Raw genomic sequence first — 14,170 nt, forward strand, 5'->3', positions numbered from 1 at the left:
ACTCCCCCTAGTGTCCAGACTCCTGGTAACAAGCATGCAGCTCAGGATACACCAAAAGGCATTTGGGGGAAAACAGAATGGTGCTTCCACGGTGGCTCATTCGGTAAAGAATTCGCCTGAAATGCAGAAGACCTGGGTTTGATCCCTGGGATGGGAAGATTCCCTGGAGGAGAGCATGGCAACCCACTCCAATATCCTTGCCAGGAGAATCCGAAAGGACAGAGGAGCCTGGAGGGCTGGTCCACGGTTGCGAAGAGTCAGACGCAACTGAGCGACTAAGCGACTAAGCACAGAGAGCCCTGTCAACATCTCTGACTAGCCCTGAGGCCTGGAAAATACACTGCTTTGGACCTGAGCTCCTCATATTTCTAAATAGTAAAACCGCCAAGAAACAAGGAGGTTAAGAAAATTAAGTGGTAGATAAGACTGGAAACAACTTTTTAACATGAAATGATATTAATTTTTTAAAATTATTTTTCAATTTAGTTGTTCAAAACAATGATATTAGCTCCTCACTGGTAGTTCCGTCCTCTGCTTATTACAATTTTATTGTTTTTTCATACTAAAATAACAACAAAATGCTACGCTTTCAGTGGTTCTGATTCTCAACTCACCTGAACTGGGCAAAAAGTAAACTATACAACAATCTCTAAATGGCAATTCCTATCACTATTTAATCTTAATTTGACTCAAGAAAATTCAAATTCCATTAGAGATGGAAACAATTCCACCACTTGCTATGGGTATTATTTTTAACAATCAAATTACTATAATTGTATATAAGCTAAAAAATGCATACTGTGAGAAAATCCTGCTCAAATTTGTACGCTCCACCTCCAGTGGCACAAAAGACAGTGTGGAGACTTGAGAAGTTTTTATCTCTGCCCATTTGAATAAAAGCAGGCATGTCATGAGTGGGAAAGCGTATAAAGTGCAGATTGCCTTTGCGTCCACACAGAGTCAGGTCCTTCAGCTCCAGGTGCACGTCCCGAATACCCGTGGACCCATAAGCCACATTGGAGGTCAGGTACTTCCGAATGCTTTTAAGACTTTCCACTTCTTCCTCTTCTTCTTCAGCAGTGATGTCTTTGGGTTCAAAATAAACCAGCTTGACCAGGGTTCCACCAATATCCAAGCCAAACCAAGGAAAAACTAAATGAGGAAAGGAAAAAAAAAAGTCAAAACAGCTTTTATCCCCCTGAAAACTAAATTCACACTTATTAACCATTTCATACCCTGAGGTTTCCAAGAACCATACAAAATATAAACAAAAAGATCTGAGGGAGAAGAAATATGATTGTCTGATCTGGAAGCAAATCTATTAAAAAAACTACAAAGATCAAAAAGAAAAATATCACGGTGACAGCCAACCCAACTTATAGGCAGAGGAAATTCCGAACCCTGTGTAACATTATAAGCTCCAGCAGTCAATGTCAATCAATCAGGGTTAAATGGCCATCAACAGAACAGGTATTTCAAAGTTAATACCCAAATTTGTTGTTTAGTCGCTAAGTTGTGTCCAACTCTTTTGCAAGCCCATGGACTGTAGCCTGCACCAGGCTCCTCTGTCTACGGGATTTCCCAGGCAATATTGGAGAGGGTTGCTGTTTCCTTCTCCAGGGGATCTTCCTGATCTAGGAATCACACCCGCATCTTCTACGTTGGTAAGGTAGATTCTTTACCAGTGACTCAAATATCCATCTCCAAAAATCTACCCCAATACTCCCCTGAAGGTTCAGTGGTTAAGACTCCCATGATCCCAGTGCAGGGGGTGCAGGCTCAAGCCCCGGTCAGGGAACTAGGATCCCACGTGCCATGCGGCACAGCATCCCCCAAAAAATCCATCCCCAAAAAATGCCTTAAGGAGACTGGATCAAGATAAAACTACATTGCCTATACATGTCTTCTCCTCCCATCTTAAATCCTAGAAATGACTAAGACAGATGTATTGATTTTCTAAAATAATTGTGAGAAACAAGAAGTGACACTATCACCAGAACTAAGCTAACAGAGGCAGTAACTGTCCAGAACCCTCAAGAGAAAAACGCTATTAAAACAGGGAGCAGCTATGAAGGTGGGGGAAGCAGAGGGGTGCTCCATTCAAGGTGTTGATGGGGTAGCCGCCACGGGGAAACAGAAGCAGGCTCTGGTGCAGCTGCAAGACATATGGTGGGAAAATGCATTTGGCACAACTGCACAGGCCAGTCACTCCCTTCCTCAGCCTCAAAGGAGGCAAATTCTTCACTGAGCACAGGCACTTGAGCTCAACAATCAGTATGGCATCCACACAGCTACTATTACCCGGAAGTGGGAAGCCCCTACAACTGGCCACACTTCCCCTCTCTCCCCTACAATCCATCCTGACCAATGAGTAAACTCACAGGGCACCCACCGACAGGAGAATAGCATTCCTTAAACCAGAGACTATCACTTTACAAACCAGAATTACCCAAAGGGAAAGCAACACCACAAAAACAAGATGCTAACATCTTAAGAAACAGTTGCAGGAACAAAGAGGAGGCTTTAAAAGAACCATAAATATTGGCCAAGGTAAAAGGAGATTTCATCCACGAAAAATAAGCTATTGTAAATCAATTATACTTCAATAAAAAATAAATTAATTTTAAAAATGAATAAGCTGCCATAAAGAAAAATTAGAAATTAAGATATTATTGCCAAGTATGGTTTTGGCTGCAAGAATCTACACATGTGATAAAAGTATACAGAACTAAATACACATTCACAAAAGAGCTAAGGTTCAATCTAAATAAGGTCTGTGGTATCAATGTTAATTTCCTAGTGGGGGGGGGGTGTTGTTTTGTCACTCAGTCATGTCCAACTCTTCGCGACCACATGGACTGCAACATGCCAGGCTCCCCTGTCCTTCACCATCTCCCGGAGATTGCTCAAACGCATGTACATTGAGTTGGTGATGTCATCCAATTATCTCGCCCTCTGTTGTCCCTTTCTCCTCCTGCCTTCAATCTCTTCCAGCATCAGGGTCTTTTCTAACCAGTCAACTCTTCACATCAGGTGGCCAAAGTATGGAGATTCAGCATCAGTCCTTCCAATGAGTATTCAAAGTTTGATTTCTTTTAGGATTGACTGGTTTGACCTCTGTACATTCCAAGGAACTCTCAAGAGTCTTCTTCAACACCACAGCTCAAAAGCATCAATTCTTTGGTGCTCAGACTTCATTATGGTACAACTCCCACATCCATACATGACCACTGGAAAAACCATAGCTCTGACTAGATGTAACTTTGTCAGCAATGTCTCTGCTTTTTAATACGCTTTCTAAGTTTGTCATAGCTTTTCTTCCAAGGAGCAAGCATCTTTTAATTTCATGGCTGCAGTCACCATCTGCAGTGATTTTGGAGACCAAGAAAATAAAGTCTATCATTATTTCCCTTGTTTCCCCATCTATCTGCCATGAAGTGAAGGAACCGGATGCCATGATCTTAGTTTTCTGAATGTTGAGTTTTAAGCCAAGTTTTTCACTCTTCTCTTTCACTTTCATCAAGAGGCTTAGTTCCTCTTCACTTTTTGCCGTAAGGGTGGTATCATCTGCATATCTGAGGTTATTGATATTTCTCCCAGCAATGCTGATTCCAGTTTATGCTTCATCCAACCCAGCATTTCGTGTGATATATGAAGCTTTCAAAACCAAAAAAGGATTCTGGGGGGTGGTAACAATACACTTAAGGTAATAATAATAATAAATAAGAAAATAGCTCAGTCGTGTCTGACTCTTTGCGACCCCATGGACTTGTATAGTCCATGGAATTCTCCAGGCCAGAATACTGGAGTGGGTAACCTTTCCCTTCTCCAGAGGATCTTCCCAACCCAGGGATCGAACACAGGTCTCCCACATTGCAGGCAGATTCTTTACCAGCTGAGCTACAAGTAACTCCCAAAAACAGGGTAAGTGGGGATATCCCTGGTGGTTCAGTGGCTAAGGCTCCAGGCTCCCAATGCAGGAGGCCCGGGTTTGATCCCTGTGTGGGAACTAGATCCCACACGCCACAACTAAGACTTTGCAAGTGGCAACTAAATATCCCAGCATGCCGCAAGAAAGACCCAACACAGCCAAATAAATAAATACTTTTTTATTTTTTAAAAAGGCTTAGTGAAAGAAACTCTCCGCAAATATATGAGTCCATTTATATGAAATGCTAGAAAATGCAAACTAACCATTTCTGCATCTGATAGAAAGCCATTCACTGGCTTAGGGAAGGAGAGAGGGAAGGACTGTACAGGGGTAGGAGAAAACTCTGTGATAACCTAAATCTTAATTGTTGGGGGCAATAGGGGAGATTTATGGCTGCATATATCTATCAAAATGCATGGAACTGTACACTTCAAGTAGATATAATTTATTATATATAAATTATATTCAATAGTCACTTTTATAATAGAAAAATTAAAATATTTCTTTCCAAAATAAAGTTCAACAGATACATTTAATAACAAACAAGCTGCAGAAAAAAAAAAGGGAAACAAAACTAAGAAATTCTCCCAAAATGCCTCGAGTATGAAAGAAAGGTAGATATATAAATCACAGAACCAGAAAGCCCAACATCTATGTTTTAGGAGTTGTAGAAATTTTCTGTGGGGAATAAGGGAAGATTTACAGTGACATCTTATTGAAATTTCAGGAAATCCTGAAAACTCCCAAAGGAAAAAAGTGAATTCCTACAAAGATACATAGATCACATAAAGGTAAAATTAGACTTCACACCAGTAACACAGACACTAGATGATAACAGAACACCAGCAAAGTTAGAAGGAAAAATAATGTGAAACTCGTATTCAGTCAGATCAGCTCTCAAGTGGGAGTACAAGAGAAAGGCAATTCCACGCATGAAAGAGCTCAACATTTACTACTCAAAGACCTTCTCTGAAAGAGTTAGTAGATACACTCCGATATAACACTTTAAATCACCCAAAATGATAGGAGTTATAAGGAACAATGATAAGCACAGGAAGCAATACATGCTGACTTTTAGAAAAATAAGCAACATGGAACTAAAATATTTACATGATTTCAACATAGGAAGTCGAAAAGGGAAGAGAAAGGGGAGGGAAGTCAAAGCAAGCAGCAGCTCTGTCTTGTGAGGGAACAGAAAATACAGATTCTGATTATTTCTAAACAAGAATAAAGAAGTGATGGTTTAAATGTGTTAAAAATTTACAGGCAACTCCAGAAGAAGAGAAAATGAACATAAGACCTTCAAACAACTGGAAGGGGCCCCGGGGGGGGGGGGGGGGGGGGGGGATCAGTTCAAAAGCAAAGAGAATTCAACTATATGCTTATATAAAAAAAGACATCTAAAATAAGATAACACAAATAGATTGAAGGTAAATAAACAGTAAAACACAATGCAGTTCCATAAGGAGGAGCTGGATGCTTTAAGATGAAAATGACATTCAGTCAAAAATGAGTAAATCAAAATCTTAAGCACCTCACTGCAGACTGATAGAGCAGCTGACTTACATTCAGGAAACATGATACAGTAAAAGTCAAACCTCATGTTTCAAGACCAACACTGCATTTATCAAGGGCTCACAATATAAGGGGTGCCCCTCCAAACAGTGGTCTACCATCCCTAAACTCACTTGCAATTATATATTCATTGACTAAAGCAGTAAGCAGTCATTGACACCATGCTTTGTCACATTTATACAGCTGAATTCAGGTAAGCAAAACAAATGCCTGGACAGTGTTACTCCACTCTATCAAGCAAATATTAACAGAAAGCAAATACAATACTAGAAGTCTACAAAGCATTCAAAACAAAAAGCATTATAAGGGGACAAAAAGAAATTATGTCACGTGCATATAAAAGTATAATTGATATGACCCTGACATATGCTTCAAAAAACATTAAAAACAAGAAATTATCAAATCTACAAATCAGCAGATCTAAAATTCCAAATAACAAAACCACACACACTTTCCACAATACCTCAAAATAAGAAATTAAGGGGACTTCCCTGGTGGTCCAGTAGTTAAGAATCCACCTTGCAATGCAGGGATGAGGGTTCAATCCCTGGTTGGGGAACAAGATTCCACATGCCACAGAGCAATTAAGCCCACATGCCACAGTGAAGACCTGACACAGCCAAATAAACTATTTTCCTAAAAAGAAATGAATCCAACAGACACGAAGAAATAAGTCTATCCACCTGGAAATCTTCAAACTCACTTCTATTAATTCTGAGATTGAAGATGAAATCAAAACAAAATGTGTTTTTAAATGAATGACAATGAGAACTCTATGTGTCAAAAAGAATAGGATATCTACCCAAGGTGGAACTCCAATGGACACTTCTAGCCTTAGATATCAAATGTATTCAAAATATGGAAGTCTAAATGAAAGAGAATGTCACATATAATTTGAAATGCTAAAAAAATAAAACAGACCCAAAATAAGCAGAAGAAAGTTATTAAAGATGAAAGCAAGAAGTAAATGTAATTAGAAAAACATCATTGTGAACAAAGCCACAACAGAGCTAATCAGTAAAATCAAGCTTTGAAAAAGCCATTAAAACAAACAAATTTCTGGTAAGTATATCCAAGAAAAAAAAAGATATAGCTTTTCTTTAGACCAAAAAACAAAAAAAGTCAAGGAAGATGAAGTACATAACCAGAAATTGTACAAATAAGCCAACTTACAATCTATGTAACAGTGAATTTAAAATGTACCATAAACAGAGAGGAAAAAAGAATACAAAGAGAGACTCAAAATGAAGTAGAAAACGCAGTCAAAAGCACTGAAAAAATTTTTAAAGGTCAAAGATCTACCACACAACCAACAACAAAAAAGTACCAGGCCCTGACAGTTTCCAGGCAAACCACTAACAGCTTCTGGGGCACATACACACAAAAATCTAGAAAGATTCTCAAGTCATTCTAACCTCATCAAAACTACAAAAGAAGTGTCCCACAACATAAATGCAAAAACATTAAAGTATTAAACAGAATCCGGTTATGCAGTAAGAGTAATATACCACAGCCAAAAGGGATTCTTCTCTGAAAGGCAAGGACAGTTTTCACAATTAAAATTCCACTTAAGGAGAAAATGTGCATTAGTACATTGAAGGAGAAAAACCATGATTATCTCGATAAGACTCCATAAAACAAAAATTAAGATAAATTCTGTTGGCTTAATTGGCCAACAGAATTTAAAAATTTTTAGTAACTGGACACACCAAAAAAAAAAAAACACATACCAATAGCTTTTCCTATATAAGCAAAATCCAGCAAGAAAACAATATGAAAAAAATGTCATGCATAAAAAAAAATTTAGAAATAAATACTAAAATAATATGAAAAATGTCATGCATAACAAACCCATAAAATATTTAGAAATAAATACTAAAACATGTATGACTATTATTAAAATGATGTACTGAAAGACATAATGATGGAAAGATATACCATGTTCCAGGAAGGAAAACTTTACTATTAAACACCAATTCTCCCCCAAATTAATCTAACAGTGTCAATGCAATTCTAAAGAGAAGAACACTGCGGCTGACTCCCCAGCAGCCATTCACCTCAGTTGCAGGGAGTCATGATTTTTTCTTTTTTTAAATGCCCACAGAAACTCCATTCCCACTGCATAAGTCATGAAGTCTGGCCCTGACTGGAAGAATAAAAAGTTTCTGCAATCATGGAAACAACAATGTTAGGTATGACTGAAGCAAGGAGATTCAATTCCTATTTTTCTACTAAAAGCACCATTCTTTAAGTATCAACTTTAAGATGATGCCAACCTTGTGGATAGCAAAGACAGAGCACTCTACTAACAAATATATCTCATCAACAGCACTGGAATCTGAAGTTTTGGACATAACTAACACCAATGGTCTTTAGATTGCAAGGCTTAAAACAAATTAAGCCTTTTTCCCCTTTCCTTAGATTAAAAAGGTGAAACATTAGTTTACTGGCTATTTTGTTTTAAATGATCATCTATTAATAGCCAAGCACTTCACTGCATGAACTTAATTAATGTTTACAATAACCAAGCAAGGTAATCACCCCACTTTACTTTCAGTTAAGAAACTGAAGTGCGAAGAAAGGAGCCCAGGGTCACAGTCAAGAAAAGGAAAAGGTGGGACTCAAGCCCAGATTTCCTAAATCCTTTAACAAGTATCTTTTAACCAGTGTATATACAAACCTATGAGCACAAAACACATATTTGGGGGTTAATTTTTTTTTTTTTTTAATAAAAAGTAGTTTAAAAAAATACACATACCTTAGGAAAAAGAGGTATGTTGGTATTCTTACCAACAATCTGTAAGAAAAAGTAAGGAGTCTTAGGCTGAAAGAGTAAATAGCTCAGTTCATAGTCTTATTCACTGGTTTCAGACTGCACTGGTTTCTGGCTTTTCCATTATACTACTAATCAAACCATTTACATACCCATAAGAACTGAAAGACAATGAAAGACATGGGAGGTCCATTAGAAGCACGCTCTCTGATAATCTCTCAGCCCATACATTCTGTTATTTCTAAACATTCAGCCTGTCAAAGGGGGGTTAGATCCTTCTCAATAACTGAGAGACTGCCCCATATACTATAACATAACTGGATTAAGCCTCCCAATTCTCATTCAAAAATTACGTATTTCTTGCAAGAAAAGACATGGGAAAAGTAGCTTTTGCTATGCCATCAAACCCCTCATCTCTTAAAGGAAGGCCTATTTTATCACTTTCAATTTTCACAGATATTTGAGTCTATTTTCAGCCTTCAGCATATTTTCTGATATATTTCCTCCAAGGCACTCTGTCTAGACAAAGTGCACTTGACTTAGGATACTTTCCTAGAAAGAATTTAAACTTTCTCTCACAAATCTATGTAAAATCATTATTAGCACTCTGATAATAGGTGCCAACAACTGAAATGCTTTCCAATGAGAAATATATGATTTATAAAAGTGTGCTCAATTTTTCAACATTATGAACTAAATCTTTACCACCACACATGGTTAAGACACTGCAAACCCAAACCCCTAGGCTGCTCTAAGCAGAAAGCTTTGGCCTCAGATTAAAAGACAGACCTCAAAAATATTCCCAAAATAGTTTAACTCAGGGACCAGATACTTATAAAATACTACCTACTATAAAACCAGCAGAATCAATAATAAATTTTATATTCAAGAAGTATGAATAACAAAACCTAATAGCCAACTAAAAACTGCAAGATAGCGTTCACTTTTAGAAAGCAAACTTTAAGCCATTATAAAGGACTTTCACATCTTAGTCTACCTTGCTGACAAAAACAGAGAAAACATTGAGAAAGAAGTGTTTAAAGTTACGAACTTCATACCCCCAAGTTATGAACCTGAAAAGAGCTCACAAGGTTATAAATTTAAGCCCAAAGAACCTCAATACTTTTTTTTAAAGTATTTATTTTCGGCTGCGCTGGGTCTTCCTTGCTGCTTGGGGGCTTTCTCTAGTTGCTGCAAGCGGGGACTGCTCTCTAGTTGCAGCGCCTGCTTCTCACCGTGGCGGCATCTCTTGTTGTGGAGCACAGGCTCTAGGGCGCACAGGTTTAGTCGCCCTGCAGCATGTGACATCTTCCCAGGACCAGGCATCAAACCCCTGTTCTCTGCACTGGCAGGGAGATTCTTAAGCACTACACCACCAGGGAAATCCCTCAATGCTCTTTTAAGTGACCAGTTAATGAACTTCCCTGGTGGTCCAGTGGTTAAAAATCCACCTTGCCATGCAAGGGATGCAGGTTCTATCCCTGGTGGCCGAACTAAGATCCCACACACCACGGAGCAACTGAGCCAGAGTACATACAGCAACTACCGAGCCCATGCCACAACTAGACAGTTCATGTACCGCGAGGGGAGACCCTCTTGCCGCAATTAAGACCAGATGCAGCCAAATGAATTAAAAAAAAAAAGCATCCCCTCCTACTCTGTCCCTCAAAAATGGGCTACAAAGAAATAGAAATCTAACTTTCCCTGAGCTCCTGGTGGTGGCCCTTTCTAATTCCCTAACTGAAGATAAACACTGCACCAGATAAAAGGCAGCCTCACAGGACCCAGGCACCAGTCTCATTCTGACAACACTGATGCGCCCCCAAATACCAAAGAAAAGCTAACTATTTTCTAGATTAGTACTATCAAGCTACAAACAAAAGCTTTACTTTCTAGACTAATGGAGGTTAAGGACATTCAATGATTGGTATGAGTTCAAAATCAGCAGGTCATGAAACTTTCCCTGGAGTGCTGAAACATGCTCTACATGCTTAAACATCACCTTCCAAGATCCAGCTCATCCCCCCACACTGCCATAAAGCACTGTGATCCCCGAGTTCCACACACCTCCTGCACATCTGCTGTACATCTGGGGCTCCAGATTAAAATGTATGTTCTCTTGTTACATTTGTCAAAATCGTACATTTTACTGTATGTAATTATGCCTCAATAAAATTTTTTAAATTGGAGCTTCCCTGGTGGCTAAGTGGTAAAGAATCCACCTATCAATGCAAGAGACACGGTTTGAACCCTGACCCGGGAAGATCCCATATGCCTTGGAGCAACTAAAGTCCGTGTGCCAAAACTACTGAAGCCTGGGCACCCTAGAGTCCCTGCTTCTCAACAAGAGAAACCATGGCAGTAAGAAACCTGTGCGCCACAATGAGAGAGTAGCCCCTTCCTGCTGTGACTGGTGAAAACCCCATGCAGCAATGAAGACCCAGCACGACAAAAATAAATAAACTTAAAAAAATAAGATTTTAACAATTAAAAGATGTTTTTGGACCTCTCTGCAGATCAGAGTCTTTGTTTTTTAGCTTCTGAGTGATTCCACCACTACTCTGGATTATGTCTCCTGTACCTTCCAAGATGGGGAAAGTCCAAGAAACACCAGGTCTGACGTCAGACACCCGAAACTAGAATCAAAACACAGCTCCCTTACTAACTCTCTATATGGCCTTGGACCAAGAGAAAATTTCTGAGCCTGTTTCTTCATCTGGAAACTGGAGATCACAAATACCCATCTCAGAGAATAACTGCAAGACTCAAAAGAAATGTATATGGCACAGTGTTTAATATAAACACCTAAGTATTATGTTACTATCATTAGCATCTTTGTTTCCATCATTTTAAACCAATCTTTATATTTCTCTCAGACCTATGAGAAGGAAATGGCAACCCACCCCAGTACTCTTTGCCCGGAAAAGCCCAAGGACGGAGGAGCCTGGTAGGCTGCAGTCCACGGGGTCACCAAGAGTCGGACACGACTGAGTGACTTCACTTTCACTTTTCACTTTCATGCATTGGAGAAGGAAATGGCAACCCACTCCAGTATTCTTGCCTGGAGAGGCCCAGGGATGGAGGAGCCTGGTGGGCTGCCATCTATGGGGTCACAGAGTTGGTCACGACTGAAGCGATTTAGCAGCAGACCTATGAAACATACTCCAGCTAATCTAAAATGTTCAAAGAACTTCTTAGACACACACATACCTAGCCATCTCTCTAATGACTGCGATGTGTGGTGTTAAGTCTGAGATGGGGACAGATTTGGGAATCATGCTGCTCTAGGGAACATGTGTAGCAGAACATGACTATAATCAGGGTTCATAATTCCTAAGATAAACCAAACAGCTCTTTCTAATTTCTAATAACAACTAGCCTCCTATACCTTTAGATAAGTAGTACAATAACATCAGAATGAGGTTTCCGAACAAAAAAGGTGGCACCACCCTATACCTAATTCTAATAAAAAATACAAAGATTTCACCTTTATTGAATTCTCTCAAAGTTAACACCAAAGCATAACTCTTGAAGGGATCAGCAGTCAATACAGCTAACTGGTGTGAAGTGAAGTGAAAGTCGCTCAGTCATGTCCCCATGAACTATAGCCCGCCAGGCTCCTCTGTCCATGGAATTCTCCTGGCAGGAATACTGGAGTAGATTGCCATTCCCTTCTCTAGGGCATCTTCCCGACTCAGGGATCAAACCTGCATTGGCGGGCAGGTTCTTTAGCACTAAGTCACCTGGGAAAGCCCTTTGTGAGTTTATAATGAACTCACAGTCCTTATAAGAATCATGAAAAGCCATCTCTCAGATAACGAGACCTAAAGAAATAGACATGGTAGTGTTTTTCCTTCCATTTGTTCTTTCTGTATTGTCCAGTGGTACACCTGTTAGCAAGCTTCCCTTGTGGCTCAGCTGGTAAAGAATCTGCCTGCAACGCGGAGACCTGGGTTCGATCCGAGTTGGGAAAATCCCCTGGAGAATGGAAAGGCTACCCACCCCAGTATTCTGGCCTAGAGAATTCCACGGACTGTATAGTCCATGGGGTCAAAAGGAGTTTATTAAAACTTTCAGAAGAGTACATGAAAAAAATTTTTAAAGAGTGCCTGACTTGTGGCAAACACCCAAATTACAATACTTACTTAGAATCTTTGTAGTCAATGGTCACAAAGAGCTGGCTGCCTGGCTGCGATTATTTGCTGAATCTCTGGAATTGAGGCAGTTCAAAACCATGAAGGAGTTTTGCATCACTTAAAAATGAGGTGCTTCTCAACACCAGGCTCTAAAAATGGCATAGGCTGAGAGTATACAATTTCTTTTCTTTTTTTCTTTCCTAACTTTCTTTCAAGAACACGGGGAAAGACAAAAGAACTGAAAACTCTCAAACTTTTCACAGCCAACTAGAGCTGCATTTAATATTTAATGATTCAAATCATAGAAGAGTAAAGCAAATGGGTTGTTGGGCTGAGGTACTATCCAATAAAGACTGAGGTACTATCCAATAAAGACCTTACTGCCACTTTCTCACTCTCAAATTCTGCGTTTAAAACAAGTTGGTTTCCTGAAATAGGAATCTGTCAACAAGCGAAAAAAACAGTATAACCATATGGATTAGTAAACTGTTATTCCATCCAAAAGTTCATATTAGAGTATCAAGACAGTGGATATTTTCAAGAGTTGCAATGGCCGCTTGATAGAAGACTTGAACTGAAGACCCGTAAAGAGAAAGGGGAAGGAAAAAAAAAAAAAAAAATATATATATATGGACTAGACCACAAAGCAGAAAAAGAGACGCTATAATAAAACAGGGAAACCGATTCTTTGGGAAAGGCATGTGCTATCGCCTAGACGGTAGTCAGAAAGATGTCTTTTTCCCTCAAAAGAAAAATTCCTAAAAAGCCCAGAACGCAACAATACTGAATTGTGAACATCGGCAATGAGATGGAAAGAAAATAGAGACGATATCTGGATGAGAGAAGACCCAAATTCTCATGGGAAGAAAAGCAGCCAAAGCTTAGCGCACAGAACACGGAATCCAGTTTTAGGCTTGCAACAACTCAACCATCTCCCTTGAGCCCAAAATCTCCAGATAAAAAGGATGTAACGTCTTGAAGAGACATTGGTGATTCAAACAACTCAGGGGGGAAGGGAGGTGGTGAAAGAGAGTGAAAAAGAAGCCTTCTCGAGGAAAAAAATCATGTGACTCTCGGACAAAGAATGCACAAGGAGCTAAGAACCGGAGAAAAGGTCCTGAGAAAAGACGCTCCACTCGGACAACTGAGAAGCAGAAGAGCGAACCACTGCACAAAAGGGGCGGACGGAGCCGAACCCGAGGCCCTCGTGTTGGGGGGCCTGAGGCCTGCAGCCTCAAGCACCAACTGGGACCACCGTGCGGGGGCACTGTCTCCGCGCCGGCGCGCGCGGGAAAAACGGCGGCCGGGCCGGAAGGGGGCAGGGCGAGGCGCGAAGGCGCCCAGCCGGGCACTTACGCGGCCGCTTCTTCCGGAGGCTTTCGACTCGCTGACGGGAGGCCGAGGTAGCGCCGCTGTAGGAACCTGGCCGATCCCGCCTTACGCCCTCCACCGAAGGCGAGGCCGAAGCCGAGGCCCCGACGGCAGGAGCTGACGCGCTGTTCGCCCGGCGCCGCAGTGGCTCCCGCCGCCGCCCATCGGGGCCCCCGGGCACCGGCTCCCGGGCCGACGAGGCAGAGGTGGCGGCGGCCCTGCCGTGGCGCTCCATGGGCACGGCAAGCCAACCGGCTCCCATCCGCAGCAGCCACCGCTGCCGCCCGAGCCAGCCCCCCAGCGCTGGTCCCCTTTTCGCCTCCTCCGCGGCAAGTCAGTCGGAGCAAAAGAGCACCTTCGGCAGGCCGCCTCTTCCGTTGCGCC

General features: G+C 40.9%; 1 protein-coding gene across 2 annotated transcripts in view; it reads right to left on the bottom strand.

The window, feature by feature from the left end:
* Window positions 1–14,158, bottom strand: part of PANK2 (pantothenate kinase 2) — a 28,996-nt gene extending 14,838 nt beyond the window's left edge. Inside the window, exons 1-2 of one of the 2 annotated variants that reach the window (XR_008701578.1) lie at window positions 13,772–14,158; window positions 800–1,152 (exon numbers count right to left, since the gene is read on the bottom strand). Coding sequence is in view for 1 of the 2 variants with exons in the window: in XM_055544293.1 (XP_055400268.1) it covers window positions 800–1,152; window positions 13,772–14,048 (630 nt within the window). In the remaining variant the exon portion in view is untranslated. The remainder of the gene's footprint in view (window positions 1–799; window positions 1,153–13,771) is intronic. The other variant, XM_055544293.1, reaches the window with a different exon arrangement.
* Window positions 14,159–14,170: the final 12 nt, after the last annotated feature.

Source organism: Bubalus kerabau, chromosome 13, assembly GCF_029407905.1.
Source record: "Bubalus kerabau isolate K-KA32 ecotype Philippines breed swamp buffalo chromosome 13, PCC_UOA_SB_1v2, whole genome shotgun sequence".
NCBI classification, from domain to species: Eukaryota; Metazoa; Chordata; class Mammalia; order Artiodactyla; family Bovidae; genus Bubalus; species Bubalus kerabau.